Source organism: Pseudorca crassidens, chromosome 1 (assembly GCF_039906515.1).
Source record: "Pseudorca crassidens isolate mPseCra1 chromosome 1, mPseCra1.hap1, whole genome shotgun sequence".
NCBI lineage: Eukaryota > Metazoa > Chordata > Mammalia > Artiodactyla > Delphinidae > Pseudorca > Pseudorca crassidens.
Genome location: NC_090296.1, coordinates 127,842,542 through 127,863,666, shown reverse-complemented (window position 1 = coordinate 127,863,666; position 21,125 = coordinate 127,842,542). Strand labels below are relative to the sequence as shown.

General features: G+C 39.0%; 2 protein-coding genes across 2 annotated transcripts; both read right to left on the bottom strand.

The window, feature by feature from the left end:
• Nucleotides 1-1,434: 1,434 nt before the first annotated feature.
• SNRPN (small nuclear ribonucleoprotein polypeptide N) lies at nt 1,435-7,335 on the bottom strand. The gene is made up of 7 exons (XM_067755706.1): nt 7,194-7,335; nt 5,760-5,911; nt 3,376-3,487; nt 2,771-2,923; nt 2,188-2,326; nt 1,708-1,833; nt 1,435-1,602 (listed from the first exon to the last, which is right to left on the bottom strand). The coding sequence occupies exons 1-7, from the start codon at nt 7,194-7,196 to the stop codon at nt 1,565-1,567; spliced, it is 723 nt and encodes a 240-aa protein (XP_067611807.1). The 5' UTR covers nt 7,197-7,335; the 3' UTR covers nt 1,435-1,564.
• Nucleotides 7,200-21,032, bottom strand: SNURF (SNRPN upstream open reading frame). The gene is made up of 4 exons (XM_067755713.1): nt 20,873-21,032; nt 16,165-16,260; nt 12,850-13,014; nt 7,200-7,339 (listed from the first exon to the last, which is right to left on the bottom strand). Exons 1-3 carry the CDS (start codon nt 20,884-20,886, stop codon nt 12,906-12,908), a joined length of 219 nt encoding a protein of 72 aa, XP_067611814.1. The 5' UTR covers nt 20,887-21,032; the 3' UTR covers nt 7,200-7,339; nt 12,850-12,905.
• Nucleotides 21,033-21,125: the final 93 nt, after the last annotated feature.

Genomic DNA, 21,125 nt, shown 5'->3' with positions numbered 1-21,125 from the left:
GTCAATTTTATCCTAAGAGAATGGTTGGTTTTGTCTACAGTGATCCAGATGCCTGGGGCTCTGATAACCACAGTTCCTTTGTAACATTCACAAACTCTGAAAAAAGTATCACATATGTATTATAAAAACCTCCTAAACGAAGGAAGGCTTGGCTTCTTTTGTTCCTTACCTCATAGTGGCCATTGATCTTAAAAACTACTTTGGGATAGACCACATAAAGTTGGTGCCAGCAACTGTAGTCATTTTGAAGGCCCCTTTTCTTCCAGAGACTATTACTTGAAAGGTTATGATTTAAAAGCTAGAAAACGAAACACAAATACAACCTCTGCTGATAAACATCAAAGGAGAAGACACAATCAGTCTACCAGTCTTAAATTAATATTATTACTACCAATATCTAACTGTGGTATTTTACAAGCTAATTCCTACAATCAATAAGGACTCATTTATTGTCTAGTTGAAACCTTAGCCGTAAAGCTTAAAACCTCCTACCTCTTCCTTTTAAAAGTGATTTCATTGTTCCCTAACCAATTCTAACTGTATCTAGATATCTGGCCATTCCTTAACTATTTAACTGGAAGATAATGTCTACTTCACTGAACACTTCCCATACATCACTAACTGATGCAGCTGGATATAATCATAATTTGTACTTAGGAGTGTCAACTGTCCCTGGCGGTCCAGTGGTTAAGACTCTATGCTTTCAATGCAGGGGGCGCTGGTTCAATCCCTGGTCAGGGAACTAAGATCCTACATGCTGTGTGGCACGGCCAAAAAGTAAAAGAAAAAAGTGTCAACTGTATTTCAGAGTGTAAGTTATCTTTAAGTAACACAACTTGTCTCAAATATGCAGTCTCCCCAGCTCCCAAGACCCACGCTCTGCCATTCATTTAAAAATTTGTAAGTAAATACTCACTAGTAGGGAATGATGATTACTCCAGGATAGTGTCATCTCTCTGACCGCACAGGCACAGGGCACAGTAAAAAGCTCATCAACTGAGGTAAACTTTCAAGCAAAAGGAGTACCCTCCTATTCCAAATGCTTTCATTGAATGAACAAAGTCTAATTCAACACCACAGTTTCCTTCTATAGATGGCCTTACAAGGCCTTTCATCACATCCCTACTTTCCTTCAAGTATGTATGGCAGAGTAAAGTAGAGAGGGCTATGTGTGAATCTTACATGAACCACTTAACCCCCTGGATCCTTATGTGTAAAGTTATTACCTGACACCAGTCAGTGCACAAAGTCAAAGTTATGAAGCTGAAAAAAGTATCACGACCATTTTATCATAAGAATTAAAGAGAAAATTATTTAAAGGAGTTGGTTAACAGGATTTACCTAATCCAAAATAACTTCAAGACCAGAAAAATCCCAGTCTTCACCCTGACCTCAAAAATAAGAACAAAAGGCAAAAAAACGTACAACAGTAGCTCACAGTTTAATTTATGTATTTATTAGCTAATATTAATGCAGCAGAGAAGACAAAAGCTCACAAACACTCCACACATTTCACAAGACACATTGCAGGAAAAAAAAGTGACTAAGAAGGATCAATAGTATCCTAGGGTCTTGGTGGACGCATTCCTGGGGGAGGTGGACCTTGAAAAGAAAAAGCAAAATTCCATGAGATCATAAAATAATAGAAAAACATATAAATATTCAGGGGCCTGGATAGCACCACTGAGAATATGAATACCCACTAACCTCTTATTCCTGGTGGAGGGGGTCTCATTCCTGGAGGGGGCATGCCTATTGGCGTCCCTCGAGTAGGAGGAAGCCCAATTGGTGGGCCCATGGGTGGTCTCATACCAGGTGGAGGAGCCATAATTCCTAGAATGAAAAATGGCAGAAATAAAGGCCTCATAAATCAGCTAAGATGGGAGCATTAAACACAAGATAATATTTAAAGAAATAAGCCTGGTACTAAGTAGAGTTGAACAATTTCTCCTTGACCACTGCCATGCTGGCCATCCCAATTCAAAAGAGTCCATAGCCTTTCATTTAAAATCAGTTTCCAAAAGTGGAAAACATATTCCAAGTTCCTAGTTAGGTAGTTAGGCTGGGCCTTAATTCAGTATCTTCTTATTTTTCATCATCACTCCTCAAGATGATACAATTTTTTCACAGATCCACACCTATATCTAAGAATCAAATTCTTTTAGTTCTTGTCCATCAATTCCTTACCTGGAGGTGGAGTTGCTCGACCAACAGGTGTAGGTGCAGTCCCACGCCCTGGTGGATACTGAGTTGGGGCTCCAGCAATGCTCGCAGTAGCAGCAACTGCAGCAGCTGCGACAGTGCCTCTTCCCTGTGGGGTCATTACCTGAGAAGGAATGGTTAGAAAGACAGTAAAGGTAAGGCACTTCCTTGCATCATTCAAATACAGAAAATAAGCAGTTGATCACGGACTATTAAACAAAAAATTAAGGCAATTCTGCACTTCTCTTATTCTCATTTAAAAAAATCTTGGCACACTATCACATTCTCCTTTAAACTGAACATGCCCCCTTTTAACCTAATCAGCCCTTTTGCATTTTCTCAACTCCGGTTTATCCATCCATATTCCTCTTCACTCACCAACAGTGATGAGTTACTGTTATCATGGTGGCTTTAATCTACTGCCTTCCTAATGTACATCTGTACCTTTCTTCCCTCTACAGTATATGCTGCTTACATAGTATAGTACGTACGCTCAGCTTTTTCAGTCTCCTCAGCCTCAGGTTCTAGGCACTTTCTCCCAATAATATAAAAACTTGTGGTTCCTCACCTGTTGGGATGGCCCCCCAACCCCTCGGACAGGGCCCGCTAATCCAGCAGGAGCCTGGGGAATTGGAACACCAGCTGGAACACCTCTGCCGGCTGCCCTACCAACCCCAGGGCCTCCTGCAGCTCCAGCAAGTGGTACCCGAGCAATGCCAGTCTGAAACAAAAAAATTATAGCTTGAAATCAAATGATTTATGAAAGTTATCAATAATCTTATTCCTAAAAAGCTACCCCTTTCCCACCATTTTCCCATTATTACCTATCTCATATTAGTTCTGTATTCAAAATAGCATCACCGAAGGCATCCTACAGATTAAATTGTACATTTGTCAAACTGTGAGTCCATATATTTTCACAACCTTACCAAGAGGAAATAAATCACCAACTCCTACCCTTATCTAGGTTGCAGCCAGCAGGTAGACTAACCCATCAGAAAACCCTTAATCTCCCAGAATAGACAAGCAAGAACTTACATCAAGTGCCAGGCACGTGTTACCTGACAAAGGCACACTATACTGTGCCTCTGCTGTACCCTGATTTAGCAAATATTTCAAATAATGTGATGTCCTTCCACATTAATGTTCTGTCCTGTCCTACATCTTCCTTACATCTTTGGGGGGTGGTCCCTCCACAGTCATGGAAACCAAGTTCTCCCCACGCAGCAACACCAGACCCAAAACCCGCTTTTCTTCACGCTCTGGCTGCTTAGCATTCTTTGGCCTGTAAATCAGAAGAAAATTTTAGTATGATAAGTTATGGGTCACTCACTAACATTTTTATAGATAAGTATCAATGAAGACAATAATTAATGCTCAGATGCTCATGCTCAAACAGTTAATGAGTTATGACAAACAAAACTAGACTCAACTGATATATAAGGGTGAATGGCTCTTTTCCTATCATACTTCAATCTTCCAGAATGTTCCCTCAGTGTTATACTACAGCAAAACTAATTTCTTCTTTGTGAAACACAGATGCAAGTAACGCAGCTAGGACTGTTTTTTTAATAGTACTGATTGCAAAACTTGGAATTTTACTTTTTTCTTTCAGTTTTACTGAAATATAATTGACATACAGCACTGTGTAAGTTTAAGGTGTACAGCGTAATGACTTACATACATCATGAAATGATTACCACAATACGTTTAGTGGACATCCAACACGTCTTATAGATAAAAAAGAAAAAATGTTTTTCCTTGTGATGAAAACTCTTAGGATTTACTCTCATAACCACTTTCATATATAACATACAACAGTGTTAATCATACTCATCATGTTGTACATTACATCCCTTGTACCTAATTATCTTAAAACTGGAAGTTTGTACCTTTTGACCACTTTCATCCAACTCACCCTCCCCCATCCCCTACTCTGGTAGCCACAAATCTGATCTCTTTTTCTATGAGTTTGTTCTTGAAGTATAATTGACCTACAACACTATGTTAGTTTCTGATGCACAACACAGTAATTCAATATTTCTATACATTATAAAATGATCGCCACTGGCTAAGACTTTAAAGACAGGCAAAACTGAAACCTCAAGTTTTCATGTTAAGATGGGATTTAAATCATTTTTTAACTAAATACGTAAATACTGACGACAGACAACTGAAATAAAGGATGGGAACAGCAAGAGGCAATGACGCCATACCAAAAAGTTTTTAATAACAGACACCTGTTTATTCCTGGACTTACCACATACTATATAACCATGGGAAATTTTTTTGAAAACTTTCTTCTAATCTCTGTGATTCTAATTTCTTCATCTGTCAGCAGCAAAAATCATACATGCATGAGGCTTATACCACATACTACAGGTAATGCATTATTTAGGAGAGATTATTCCTGTAACTTACTGAAGAGTGAAACAGAAATTAAGAATATACCTAAAGCATTCATCAAATGTCTGTAGTATTCATCAACACTGTATTTTTAAAAATTCTTTTCAGTAAAAAGGCAGATTATTTAAACAAAAAATTAACATTGAAGCATTCACCATCCTAGAATTTCTGAAATAATCCAACTTTGTATGCAGGAAGACGACTAAGAATGAATAAAAAGGGAAGGACAGGAATATGTTACTAATTCTATTCAGATTTCAGAAGAACAGACTTATAGCAGTCAGGCAAAGGTCATCATCACCTTTCTCTTCATATCTGAAATCCCTAAATGAAGTGGTCAAATTAAATTTTTGGACAGTATATCGTTAACTGTGGAAACAGAAGAAATAAAGCCAATGGTCAAGGGTGATGCCTTGTAAATTCTGCCAAGAGCCTAAAACAAAGCCATCTTGAACATCTGGAGATATTACAAGCACTGACCCAAATACTCTGAATGAAAAGTCAACTGAATGGAAGTAGAATGTCCCTGGGATCTAGCAAGTGGCATGCTCTTATAGTTAAAGGAAGCTCCCCAATCACAGGTGCAAAGAGGGTGACCTCCTATGGTAAGGCACAAACATACAGACATTATTTCTGAAGAAACAGCATGGGCAAACCACAAAGATAAATAAGCAAGGGGATTAGGGATTGAGACCAAATCAACACTGACCATGAGGATTCAGACAAAACAAGGGGCATGCAAAGAGGCTGGCCAAACAATTGCTAGACACAGCCTGAATTATTCTATTCACATCTCAACTCCTCAACCATGAAGAGTAATTGTTATTCTTAAGATTCTCTCAATCTTGTTGAGGGAATGTTGCAGATTAATGTTACTGATCATTTCTCAATTTTCTAAATAAATATAACTTGTTATTTTGATCATACCATACAGTCTTATTCCCAGTTTAGTTCATAATTGTATTTCCAAAATTAAAACAGTAGTATGGATACAGCTGACTCTTAATACTGGGAGATTCATCCAATTCAGAGATGAGGCCAGGATATTAGACAAGAGACCAGTCCTGCCTTTACCCTACCTCCTTCAGTTACCCTCCCTACTGTTCAGCTTCTCCCTCAGTATCCCACTGCCCAAACCCAAATGGCCTTACTTGATCTTCCTGAACTCATCACAATCACAGAGGATCAAGTTCATATGTTTGTCAAAGGCCTTAAAGGTGCCAATGAAGATCCGGCCATCTTGCAAGATACATCTCATCCTATAGTCAATGTGCTGCAGCATCTTGCTGCTCTTTCCCACAGTCTGGAAGGAGTAAGAGAAGAGTTAGTCATCAGCTTGTCTGCAGCTACTTTCTAACCCTTTCCTGTTTCTTCCCCACTCCTATACCAATCCAAACCTGGCTTTCTTAACAAAAATATCATGCCTCCATTTCTTTTCTCCATACCTTTAAGATACTAGACCAAATTTGGACCCAGGACCATTTATACTTCCCTATGGAACGCTCTGCTTCTCAGAATCCCTCCCTATGCAGTCTTCCAGTACCCTAAATATATTTCCTCCCCAAGAGACTCCCAAACCCAGCTCTCCCTTCTAGTATTCCAATCATTTTAATCCCTGTCCTTTCCCCAATTCTAATCCCAAGCTCCACCCTCATACAGAATACTTTACGCTGTTAGCTATTTCTTTTCCTCTAGACACCTAGCCAAATGGTGGGAAACTCCTATCTCCATCAAATCTTTGCAACTCCCATCGACCCACTGCAAATACGATGTATCATTTTTCAGTTCCCTTTTAAAGATCTCTGTCCTGGTTCCACCACACCCCACATCCCATATAATTCAGAACTTTGATCAGTGTTCCTCAAACTCTTTTTCTTTCATTTTTGTCGCACTAAGGCACCTTTTTAAAAGATTTTCATCCTAATTGCCCACTCCAATGAAACTTTAATATGCAGAAATACTGTATCTATTTACATACTGTGGCCCTTTTGAAGACCACAAACCACTGTCAAATCTAACATTCTTCCCATTCCTCAAAAACTAATTTTCAGTCCCTTTGGATATCTTTCCAGTTAAGAATATATGTTCTTGATTAGCTAAACTTAAACAGAAACACAAAATGGATTAGGATGCTGTATTTCTCTCTACAGACAGCCTTCCTTTGTACCAATCAAGCCTCAAAGCCCCAAACCCCTCCATTTTTCTTTCCCTGTTGATTCTGCCAAGGCCTTTCCCCTGGCTGTGGTTTTGCTGGACCCTCCATTTTTAAAGTAGTCTTGTTATCTATTGAAATCTGACCTCAGAGTCCCCCATCTGCAGGACGGTCCCTTACCACTGTAATTATGACCAAAAACTCTCTTTTGTATTTCCTCACAATGCAAGATTCCTCTTAAGATGTTTCCCAAACCATTATACCACTGTAACAGGACAACAGACATAGGTCTTCACCAGTTGTTATTCCATGAATGAAGCGTCATCTCTATAGATTAATTCCATATTAAGAACCCCCAAACACCCCACACTCTGGAAATTATATTGGGCATTTACATTAGCTTCTCACCCCTCTGCCCTAATATACATCTTACCATGATTGCTGCTCCACCAAATCCAATGTCCACAGGCAAGTTTCAGGATCCTTAAGACCTAAGGGAAGGCTACAGATAAAGGTATGATGCACGTTCTCCTACAAACAATGCAAGCTGGGGCGGAAGCTTCGAATAGTAGATGGAGCCTGCAGAGGAAAGCATGATCTAGCTGCACTAAAATCTACCATGTTTTAAAACAGGTAGACAATTTTGCATGAAAAGCACTATAAAAGACATTCAAAAACATCCCCTCATACCCACCAAGTAAACACCAAATTTCACTATTCCATCACCTTAACTTCCACATTGTACACACCCAGAGTTAACAGGTGGTTAAATTTAATTTTACACAGAAATTTTTAAATGTTTCAAAAATAAGCTTCATTTTCCATTCCCAAAATGTATTATTTTCTCTTTCCATCCTTATTTAAGGTAGTGTTTCATTCTCTGGTCACAAATTAACACCAAGTCATCTCAACTTCAACATTTTGGTATCTTTAAGTTTCTCCATCTGAGTTAGTCCAAACTTTTGCTCCTTGGCTGAACTACCTAAATGTTTTCTACCTCAGTGTTCCCTTTCCCCAAGCCAAAGTCCCTTCAAAATAAGCTAGGAAATCTCCCTTCACCAAGAAGCTAATATATTATCATATACCTGCTTAAGATGTCCTTTGTTAAAAGGGGACATAAAACTACTAAATGTTTACACGGATATACAGTCAACTTTCTTAGTAATCAAAGAAACAGGCATTAGAACAATACTCTCATTTCCCCCCAATATACTTAAGAAAATGCTTTGAATAAGTATGAGAACCAAACCTAGCCAAAACTGGTAAAGGGTCTCAAACTGCTAATTATACCCATTTAAAAGGAAACACACAAATTGTTGTCTCCACTATGTCTCTATATTCAATAGAGAAAATTTCCAAACAGTAAACTGCTTAAGTACATTTAAAATCTATTTTAGGATGTGAAAATGAAATCATTTAAATAGTGGTTATGAACTATGGCAACATCAAAACAATAAAGTAAAAGAATGGTGAGGATACCATTATACATGTGGAAATATAACACTAGATTAGAAGAGATCATAATGATATAAAATAAATAATTCAGTAAGGATGGTAAAATGCAGAGGGGATGTTTCGCTATAATTACCAAAATCTGATGGCAGTTCAATACATTTTTATGAGAACTTGGGGGATATCAGGTTTTCTAATAAAATAAACTGATCATTACTCAGAATATCTCCCAAGCTTTGTTCTCCACATGTAAACCACCATGCATCCTTTGTGCAGCTTGTCCTGAAAGTCAATCCTCCCCCCAATAAATGTAGTTTCTAATCCAAATTCACATGAGAAGTTTAAGGCCTATAATTCAGATGTTCTGAATTCTGACAGGATTCTCTATAAAGCAGACGATAAATTCAGGAATACTTCGTATGTTTGAATTACTAGCAACTTCCACTTTTATGATAGCATATCTAAGATTTAAGATCTTCATCAACTTATGGAGACAGGAAGTAAATCAAGTGGTTATCTGAACTAGGGGTGGAAATGGGGAATGAATTAAATGGGCACGAGGGGATCTTACTTGGGTAATGGAAAATACTAAGAGTATATGTGGCAGTGACTGCAAAATTCTGTAAATTTACTAAAAAGCTCTTGTTTATAACTGGATAAATTCTATGGTATAGGAACTATACACCAAGAAAGCTGTTTTTAAAAAGTAAACTGTCTGGACTTTCAAATAATGGTCAAAGTTCATAGTAGGATTACTTTTTACACTGCCATTGGTGCCCTCAAAGAAAAATATCACAGCTAAACGTTCAACAAGACACTACTACTGGAGCTCACTCCCTTACCAACAATGGAGACATGCAACCAGACAATGAGCCACAAGACAGTGATTATTAGGGGAAAAAAAAGATGTAGCTGGATGTAGCTTTTGAAAACTTCATTTAAAGGAAAGAAATGTAATCACAAAAAGGTTTCAGATGTAAAGATTAATATAATGGAAACTAGTATCAAATGTGCATTTAAGGTGGGAATTTGTAGTAACCTCTCCAGTAAAAGTTTAAAATTCAGAGACAGGGCTTTTACCTTCAAGTGCCAAACAGATTTTAGAGTTGAGATTTCCCAATCCGACCTGTTTCAAATGTTTTATCCCGCTTGGCCTTTCAGTAAACACATACGTCATCAGCCCTAGTTCACAGAGTTTAGCTATTAAGAGATCAACAAATGCAAACAAGATTTCCTGGTATACTGGATCAGAACAAAAAAGGAAGGCCAGTCAGGCATGTGTCTGTCCATCTAACCTGTTTGAGGTTCCAAACCCCTCCCATACCCACTATCTTGTTACCCAGTTATCAAGTATAAAAATGCATCTGGTGATTTGAGTCATGGACTAAAGAACTGGAGACCTCAGAACTGAGGATGTAATATGTATAAAATAATTTGCATAATAGGATATACATTTCACTCAGAATAGGGGTTGACTGACTAGGGAGGTTAGGAAAGGCTTCCCTTAATAAGAGGGACTTAAAATTTAGGAACACTTATCTCTCGTCCCTAAATTTAGCACACCATAATCATGAACCCTTGTAAGGGAAAGGAGATATATCACTTTGTAGAATGATCAAATGTATCTCCACAGTAGAGGAGAACAAAATGCTTTATGAGGAAGAAGACAAGAGCAGCAATATCACACTGCATTAAGGAATTAGCAGTTACGGTGAATCTCCTGATGAAAGTGCACATAAGCAAATAAATGGCCCAGAAAGCCTGACCAAAAATATCCTGGGATTCCTCAGAGGAGGAAGTTCTCAAACTTTTGAAAAGTGTGGAGTTTGAAATGATTAAACTACGTAAATATGTAAAGCTTCCTTAAATCAAAGGATATGATGGTCAGACTTGGCCAAGCAACATGTAAGAAATGAGAAGTCACAGAATAATGGTAATGTATTAGTGTTCATTCTCTTGGTTAAATAACAGACCCTTCACAGAAAAAAAAAATGCAAAAAGTCTAACATGAGAAAACACAAATAAGTGGAAACTATTAATCCACAAAGCAATGCCATTTAAACCAGAGGAAAACAATGTTTCCCTTTTTGAAACTGTTTATTTATCAAAGGGAAAAAAAAAAGACAACAAAGGTGGTACTGAGAAATTATCACTCTAGTAAGTATTCTTGATGGCAAATCAACACTGCTTATGATGCTGTTAGAAAGCAACATAACAAAACATTTAAGAATCATACTAGTATTTATACCCTAAGCCCAAAATTGGATCCTTACCCTAATAAATTAAAAATACCAAATATATCTTAAAAATATAGCACTAATATTCATAACAGCATAGCAAACTAGGGAAAAAAAACACAGGTACAAATGAAAAGTAAATCATGAATGGATCATCATTTATTCATTACAAATAATAACTGTGAGGACTATGTAATAAAATGAAGGAACATTAATGATATACATTGGAATAGTTTAAAAGCATGATTACAATTAACTACATTTTCAAAAGAAAAGCAAAAGGGCAAAATGAAAGAAAATTCAACCTCATGCTGCTGCGGTTGAAACATGGGTATTTAAAGTCTGTGGTTTACTTTCCCATTTTTCTTGGCTATCACTCACATGATTTAGATTTTTTTAATGAAAAAGAAAACATATCAATTGTTAAAATGCCTTTATCCATTTACATGTATAGTAGACTTTAGCACTAGTCTTAGACCTGACCCTTATCCCAGAAATTCATCTGGTTCTCTACCGTGGAATATTTACTTCATATACTCTCCTTCTACAACCCCTTTCCCTTCACCACACTGTATATTATCACCACTTCCCTACTGGCCCCATCTTAGTGTTTTCATCTTTGAAAGTGGTTCTCTAAGAGAGAGATTAGCCAACTTTTTCTTTTAAAGGGAAAGATAATAAATATTGTAGGCTTTGCCTGCCATTCAATGTGTCACAAATACTCCCATCTGCCACTGTACTGCCAATAACAGCCACAGGCCATACGTAAATAAATAGACATGGCTGTGTGTCAATAAATTTACAAAAACAGGCAATAAATGGGCCAGATACTTTACCAACTCCTGCTCTATAACAATCCTAGTACCTAGTACTGTTTAGATGAAACGAGCACTTGAAACTCAGAAAACTGGATGGTCCTACTTACAGATAATGTATAATTTAAATAATACTTTACTCAGGAACTTACAAGAGTATGTAAACTGCACTGAGAAGCCAAAAAATTCTTGGTTAAAAATAGTCAATTATGCACACTTACTTATTTAAAAACGCCCTTACTCTGGGGAACAGCTGAGGACAATGATCAGATTCTACCCGCCCCCCGAAATCAATTCCACTGTCTTGCAATCAAATCCAATCAATTACTGCCGAATGCTGGGTAAAGGATTCAGCTGGGGAGGATTTTCCCTTTGCTTTAAAATTTGAAATGATGGCCATAAACAGGCCTAATTAATTTGAGTTGAGGGGTTATATTTCAAAATAGAAATAAAGAAAATCTAGAAGAAAACTCATCTATAAACCCCTTTCCTCTAGTAGTTTCTAAGAAGTATATATTTAAACCCTTTGGATTGAGATCTTAATTTTTTAAACGTCGGAAAGGAAAAATAAAGTATTAAATCAAAATTAATAGCGTTTTCCTAAAAATCTAAGCAACCAACACAAGACACACTGTAAATAAACCTACGTAACATTGAAAAATCATAGATTAATAGCTTTATTACACTGTCAGCTGATTCAAACACGTTGGTAAAAAAAGGTAAGAAAAAGATAAAACAAAAAAATTAGTAAATAAGCATGGGAAATACTTAGCTTCTCATTTGCTAATGGATGTGATATGTATTTATAATTCAATAGAAACAAATTATATATAATTAACATAAACAATGAAGATGAAAGTGTAACTGGCACTATATTTTTTCATGACAACAGACTAATGTAATAATTCATAATACAATTCAGAAAATGTACCTTAATTTCAAATTCCTTGACTCAATTTATTTTTACATCTGCATATCCAAGGAAATGATCCTATCTAAAGTTTTATGCAAAGCAATTCACTGAAGCTTTATTTCAAACTACCAGCAGAAAAAAAATGAAGTCTCTCACAAAAAGAAATTATAAAACATATTAGCAGGATATTCAGCAGCTATTTATAATGAAATATTTTTCATATGTTACGGTGAAAATCAGTACAAGTTAAATATGAATAAAAAAACTACCTAGGGCTTCCCTGGTGGCGCAGTGGTTGAGAGTCCACCTGCCGATGCAGGGGACATGGGTTCGTGCCCCGGTCCGGGAAGATCCCACACGCCACAGCAGCTAGGCCCGTGAGCCATGGCCGCTGAGAGGCCCATGTACCACAAAAAAAAAAAAAAAAAAAAAAAGAACTACCTAAAAAAGCAAGGACTATACAATGTCTGAAAAGTAATACATGACAAGCATCAGGGTAAAAGCATTAAGACCCTGCTTTTACTTTTTTAAACTTTCTGCTATGTGTTTATTTGTATGAAGCCTTTAAGAAAAAAAACTTCTTTGGACATAACCCAAATAATTAAATGACCTCCAAACACCCTACCCTTTAATTAGTTCTTTATTCTTGATCATGACTGCATCAGCTCTAACCTGTTTTATTTTGTTTTCTCTCTTGGAATCAGCTACCTGGGTGTTCCAATACTTCTTTAACCACCTCTTGGTGTCTCAGCTAAGAATGCCTGTCTCAGTTCCGCCTGGAAATCCACCACAGGTACTTGCTGCTGCTGCTGAGATCGCCTTGGATACAGGTGACACCTATGACAAGAACACAATACACATAAATGAAAAGACATTTTCCTATAAAGATAACAATGTGAAAGAAAACACAGAGACCCTTACATTTAAGGAGATCCTCATTTAGGGTCAGAGCATGCCATTACCTTATGAAGAAAGTATAAAACTGGAGACTCCACACAGAGTTACTGGGACTGAGGGATACTTACCCTCTTGGGGGATACTAGCAAGGAACTTAAAAAAAAAAAAAAAAGCTCTTTTTGTTTAAAATGCCCTGTGAAAAGTACCATCAGTATAATATCCATTACTTACTTTCCAATCTGGAAACAATTCTTTAACCCCCAAGGAGGGAGGTGGGCATTTGTTAAGGCATTTCCAGTGAGACATTAAGGCTGTCATTCATGCTGACAAGTCATTACCTGAAACAAAGAACTTCCAGGGCCCAGGCTATTTAAGCTCTTAAACTATGTAAACAACCATCTGTTAGTCATCAGAGAATTCTGGAAAAAAACGCTCAATATATTCCTACCTATCAGTCATCTGGCTGTGAATCTGATCCTGAGGATAAGAGATGCAGGAGGTTACACAGTTGCTGGCTAATAATACAAGCACGGAAAAAAAAAAAAATCACCAGCCAATTCTGCCCTTGTTGATAAGTATATATATATATGAAAATATTCAACAGCAGATGGATTTGAAAATGGGACTGTGATAAAAGGTTTTCCGCTATTTTCTGTAGTTTTTAAATAACATTTTTAACATTCTGTTATATAATAAAGAATTAGGCTGGAGGTAACCTCTAATCCTTTGAGTTTAACAAGTGATAGCAGTATCTTTGTTATTCATGGTGGGCCTCTGGGATCACACCAAAGTTAATGCTAACTAGATGACTCAGGATTAAAGCTGGGCTTAGAGAATATCAATACTGCTTACCTGTTCCTATAATCCACTCACAAAGTGGATAAAGGTGGCTGGGGAAATTACACTATTTTCCTAACTCAAAACTCCCCTCAGCTTCTTCCCGTAGTGCAGCACCCTCTAGTATTTTTACATAATATACATAACAGACATCAGGAAAATGAAGTTATTTCTTCTTCAAAAGCAACAAAATATTTCCATAGATATTGACAAACTAATGACACCTAAAGCAGTCTTTTACAAGATTAGGATATGATAATCTGTTATACTGGTCCACATTGATGCTGCACTGGATAAAGGCTCTAATAAAATATAACAAATATGATAGAACCTTCACCCACTAACAAAGATCCTCCCCCAAGAAATCCCCTCCACCCATACCTCCACCAATCTCTAAACTACCTCAAGATATTTCTAGAGACTCTGGGGAGGAAAAAATGGCACTTTTAAAAACTCTGAAGTTACAAGAGACTGAAGGGGAAAAATTACATTACTATATAAAAGAAAATAGGCAAATGCCTATTATAAAGGACAAACTATAAACTATTCACTCTTAAATATTCCTTTTCAAAGTAATTTCCAAAACGAAAATGTAACAAAGGAAAGAATAATGAACTATGAAGAATAAGTAAAATAAACATGGGAAAATGGAGAAATCTTTCGCCTCACCAATAGTTTTAAACGTGCAAATATACTGAAGTTTTTCCACATACAAAATGAACAAATAACAAAAATAAGACGCAAAATGTTATCTACTTTTTACAACAATTTCTGTAAAAAGCTTTCCATTTGAAGTGAAATAAAATACAAATAAATATTAATAACTACAGCTGACCCTTGAACATGGGTTTGAATTGCGTGGGTCTACTTATATGTTGAGTTTTTTTCCAATAAATATATTGGAAAAGTTTTTGGAGATTTGTGACAATTTGAAAAAACTTGCAGACAAACCACAGAGGATAAAAATATCGAAAAAAGAAAACGTTAGGTATGTCATGAATGCATAAAATATATGTAGGTATACATTTAACATAAAAATATGTGTTAATCAACTGTTTATGTTATCAGTAAGGCTTTTGGTCAACAGCAGGCGATTAGCAGTTAAATTCGGGGGAACTCAAAAGATATATGGGGATTTTTGCCTATGTGAGGGGTTGCGCCCCAACTCCCTTGTTATTCAAGGGACAACTGCAATATTAATTTTCAGATTGATTGCTCTTACCTTCATTGTAATAACTAAGAAAAGCAAGCAACCTAAATATCCATCAGTAAGCTAATGATAAATGTAACTATGTTATTACAACACCCATACTCTGCAATTTGTAAAATAAGGTAGATTTATATGCACTGACATGGAAAGATCCCCAAGGCACATTGTTACAGAATAAATCTCATGTATGTAAACAAACAAATCACAGAGATGCCTCCCCTCACCCCATGTGTGTACGCATGAATGCATAGGAAAAAGTTTGAAACAATAGAGATCGAAGTACCTGAGGATTATATCTGGAGAGAGAAGGGGAATGGAGTAGTGGTATACTGAAGGAGGCACTCACTTTTTATCTCAAAATTATGTGTTTTAAGAAGAAATCATATTCATATATTACTAATACTTATAATTTTGAAAAATAACAGCTTTAGGAAAGAAAAATGATGTTACCCACAGATACTGTCAAGATTTGTGGTAATGACAAAATGCACGTAACTGTAGACTCAATATATACCATGTCATTAGAAATGTTAATATATTTTTAATTGAAATGTCCCTTCTAGAAATACGTATGCATATCCTAAATAAATGAAGGGAAAAAATGTATACAAGTTTTTAACTGGGTAAATGTACTAACTAAAAATAAAATTCTAAATATTGCAGAGCAAGCATGAATACATAAATTAACATCTCTTCAAAGCACAGAACATTTTGCAAGCACAGAAAAAGTGACTTAGTAACAATATAAATACAGCAGAAATAATTTTAATATAAATATGTTGAAGGATGTAGAATTTTATCAAGATACCACTCACCCACACATATATGGAAAAAAGGGAAATACTTATCACTAAAATTTTAACAAAAGTTGAGTTAAGTTAGGATGGCATGGTTAAGGATGATTTAACTGCTTTTTTGCTATATCGATATAACATGCACAAGCTTCTTTCATTAATTAAATTCATTTCAAGCCCCTGATCACAGGATACTTTGTTCCAATTTGAAAATGCCCTAAATTGGTTCTCAACGCTGACTGTACTCACTCCTGGTTGCTCAGTGAGGCTGTTCTTCTCCGTTTGACTTGGACTTCTACCTCTGGTACGTGCTGTTCTGTGGTCCGTCTCAGGTGTAAACGGTCCCTGAAGCAGAAGGAGGATTTGTTTTATCCACTTCATCAATTTTTGAAATAACCATTTCTTTAAAGGTTATAGGGACTTCCCTGGTGGTCCAGTGGTTAAGAATTTGCCTTCCAATGCAGGGGACATGGGTTCAATCCCTGGTCGGGGAACTAAGATCCCACATGCCACAGGGCAACTAAGCCCGTTCACCACAACTACTGAGCCCACGCCACAACTAGAGAGCCTGCGCACTGTGACAAAAGACGCCGCATGCCGCAATGAAGATCCCATGTGCCGCAACTAAGACCCAAGGCAGCCAAATAAATAAGTAAAGATTATATTTAGAACTACATTTAGTATGATGGAGTTTTTAAACTCCATCTAATTAACCTAATTAAATCTAATTAAAACATGGTAGAGTGATGTATGTCAATTATATCTCAGTAAAACTGAAAAGAAAAAAAAGTAAAATTGAAATCTTAGAATATCTTTATCCACCAATAGTCAAAATCTATCCTAAAACCACTTTCTCCCTTTAGCATCCCTTTGACGTCAGAAAACTTGGGAGAAAAACTATCTAAAAATTAAGCAAAATTGTGTATTCCTACATATATTCACACATACAGATATAAAACTATACACTTACAGAGATACATTTATATACAGGCATACTACCCATACCTACATATCCCTGAAAAATAACGTTGATTCTAAAAATGGTTTGAAAAATATTTTACTATGATAGATCATTTTGTATAGTGGAATAAAGAATAAAATTTAAATTTCAAAATGTCTAAGCAACCTCTTGTGCAAATGCTTCTTAGGATTTGCAAAATAAGAAATTTTAAAACTGTATAAAAAAAAGAAACAGCCACTGACATTATAATCTTCAGAACAGCGCACAAAATGTCTGCTCAAAGGATCTGAACATGAAATCTACTTGGGTCAACCAGATTAGAAACTACAGGAACCACTCACGAAATTGAAATTCTAAAATGTCAAATCAGAAAGGAGAGAAAGGCATTTTACACAAGTCATGCAATGTAATATATCAAAGGCAGAATTCAAAGGACACATACCAAAAGATAATTCCCTAAACCTGTGCTTTTAGAATTCATGTTTAGATTATGCAAAGTAACCAAAATAGCTTACCAATAACCCCAAATTGTTTTCTTGCTTCAAAAACTTCAATGTTCTAATCAGGCAGTAGAAAAGACCATTTTTTAAGAAATCACATATCAGATTTTTAAATGGTAAAAGTACTGAATATACTTTGCTAATCTCCTTGACCTTTGATTAGGCAATGTGACAACACCTAAAGTACCTAATGAGAAAGAAATCCATAAATAGGATTTCATCAAAAGTGAACATTTCAGAAAATTAGCACTTAAGGAAATAAAATGTTATATGTACATAATGTTAATTTTTTGCTCCAAAATCACTTTCATTAAAAAAATACTAATCTGAAAATGCACTGAAGAAAATGTGATGAGATCACACAATATTTTTCCTAACGGCCTAATATTCTATCAAATATTTAGGATGCCTTACACCTCTCCCCTCAAAAAAAACTCAATTATAAACTCAACGACTAGGACCTCAAGAATGAGAAATAAAAAAACACAAAGATAATGTGAGGTAATCCCAGTCTGTGATCTTCCAACAAACATAAGACGATCAGTGCCTCCAAAACAAACGCTATAGAATCATCAAGAATTCTGAGCCACCCAGCATTCAGGAACCAGAAAATAAACTTCTCTGCCAAACCTTTATTAGTGAAGGATGCGGCCTTAACCATCAACAACCCTTGCTCAATGTACCTTGCTTTAGAAAACAACACACAGTCCTTCGACTAAGTGTCCTTGCTCTAAACTTCAGAAAGCGTTCACACTCCCTCCCCATTCTCAAAAAGCCGTGGTACTATACCAAATATTCACAAGGCAGGAGAGAGACCTTCAAACTTCACCTCTTTCCACAGGGTCCGCCATATTGAAGTCCTGAGCCCGAGGGCATGACTACAAAATGGCGGACCAGGAATGATGCACACTCATCTTGCAAAGGGCCAAATGATCAGAAGTTCATATTTGAAGCACTATCTTCCTACAAGCAGAAAAAAGTAGGTGCAAATCATATAAGTATCGCAAAATACCAGACTCCTGCTATTTTTCAAACTACTGGAAAATAATTCCAGAACAAAGCTTCCCAGGCTTCTGAATTTGTATTTTCCTTAATTACATTCTAACTCAGCACACAACCAGGCGTACTGTTTATGATGCACGAGGAAAAAAAGAAAAAAGGCAAGCACATCAAAATCCTGCAAAGAAAGTCCTTAAAAATATCCCCCCAAAAGTCAAAGTAGTGGAATACATAATACAGGAATAGTTACTTTGTTAATTATCCTTTCTCAGCAAATATTCACAGCAGCTCCAACTTCAAAAATGATGGAACGAAACCATTAATTTAAAAATTCGATTAAGGGCAAGAATTCACTAATCCCACATACACCCACATTCTACTTTTCTCTCTCCAGTTCTCCTTGAGCAAGCACAACTCAGCCCTCAGTTCCTAGGAGCTCTGGAGGAGCTGCGACCCCCTGATTTAAGGAAAGTATCTATAAAGATGACATCATCAATGGAATATCCAGCGATTAAGAAATACGACAGACACTTAAAAGAGATGCAGTTGTGGAATCATATAACCTGGAAAGTTGAAATCAGAGGTTATAGGAACGGGAATTGTCTAAAGGGATACTGAAGCCACCTGAATGTGGCGAACAATTAAGACTGTTCACAATACAACCTAGGGAGAATCTACAAAAATGGAAAAGCTCCTGCACCGGTGATGGAGGCTGTCTTAAGTAGCACAGTAAATCCCGGAATGCCCTCACCTCTCTTGGCCTCCAGGCCCTTAAGCGTAACAGAAAACCCGGGGCACAGTGCAGCTGCCCTGCCATTCCAGGCAGGCAAAGAATGTACAAATTGCCCCCTGTATAAATCTCTGATCTCCCCACCTTCCCCACTCCACTGCGGCACTGCAAGGAAATGGTGGAACGCCAGGCAGTGGCTGAGCAAACCTGTCTCCTTCCTCCCCTCCCCCTACCCCCACTGCAGCACAGTAGGGAAGAAAACAGGGATTGGGTACACAGGTGAAGGAGGTGGCTGGCCACCCCACACAGCAAAGACTGCGCAAACCCCTTCCCCCGAAGCATGCCCCACCGCAGGGGGGAAGTGGTGTCGTCGCTGCTACGCCTGCGCACCCTAAACCCACACCTTCCCTACTGCGGCATTAGGACGCGGCAGCCGCCCACCCAGGCCCGCCTCCTCTACCTAGCACGTCGCTTTGCAGAGGGTGCGGCTGACACCCCTGCCAGGCAGAAGCGGCACAGCTGACCCTCCCACACTGCGGCACTGAGGGGAGGGGCAGCACCCCCCCCCACACACACACACACACACACACACACACCCCTCGCGCCTGCGCAGACCCATACAGCTGCGGCAGCAGCCATCTTCGCGGAGCTGCACAATGGCAGTTACGCGACACCGATCCCCGCGCACTCCCGGGCTGGCCTTAGAAATTCTCATTCCAAACGCAGGGAAAACCTACGCGAACGAGAGACACCCCTACATGTCACATCCCAGAACCTGGCAGGTCCCCCGCAAGATGCACTAAACAGGCTGTGGACATCATATCCCTCATCTTACACCAAACCCACAAATGTGAGAAAAATAAAGGACTTAAGTATATAAGGACCGGACATTTCTGCAGCCACCCCTTCAGCTGAGGCGCAGGGTAGGAGTTTCGCCACAGTATTCAAATTCTAAGAGCACCACTAGTCACAGAAAATTGAACGTTTTCTTTTCTTCAAACGAATGGCCTCCTCCAACTGCCCACCCCCGCCCCTGCCCCTCCCCCTCAACCCCCTCTACCACTGCCCAGAGAGCGACTCCGCGAGACCCCCAGTCCTGTCACGGCCCCACCGCCACCCTGCGGCCCCCATCATCGCTGTCACCCCGCCGTCCCCACACCGTGGCAACACAGGCCACCCCGCCACACTCCTGCCGCCCCCTCCAATCACCCCCGCCACAGGCACCGCGGTCACCCCGCCGCGCCCTCCAATCATCCCCGCCACAGCCACTGCGGACACCCCGCCACCTCCTTCATATCAGTGCCACGGGAACCACCCCAACCACCCCCTCCCACTACTGCCACACACCAGTGCCTCCGCGGACACAGCACCTGCTGCCCCCTGGCCAGTACTGCAGCCCCACTGACCCCACCCTTTGTACCCTCCCCCACTTAACACACCACAGTGGCCACCGCGATGTACCCTCGCCACCCGCGGTCACGGCCTTGGACCTCAAGGACAAAGGGCCACCCTAGAGAGGGTCTGAGGGGACGCGACAGGATGGTGCAGACGCGCCAAGACCTGACAAGACGCGGACAGAATACCCCCGAGGAGGGCCAGCCCAGCCCCAAGCCTCCAGAAGGTGCCCTATCCGGCCTCCGGACAAAGAACTTGAGGGCCCAGATCCCCAGTAAATACTGAAATATTTCTAGTTCTGGAAGCCTGGGATATCATGCAAACAAAAATGTTTCCCATGCTGCCTCTGAGGGAAGACACCACACGGCTGACCTGGCCCGCTCCATCGCGCCGCTGGCCGCTCCTCAGAACACACCGTTAGGCATCTCCGGCAGCAGCTCCACTCTACGCGGCCTTTGCCGGGGCGGCACCAAGAAATACGCCGGCTTTGCCTGCGCGTGCGCGGCAACCCCCTCACCACCGGGCCTTGGGCACGCATGCGCGTCTGTTTGCCGCAGTAGCGGTGCCGCAGCCCTGCAGGTGCCCCGGCGCCCTACCTGACAGGAAGAACTGGGGGATGGTATCT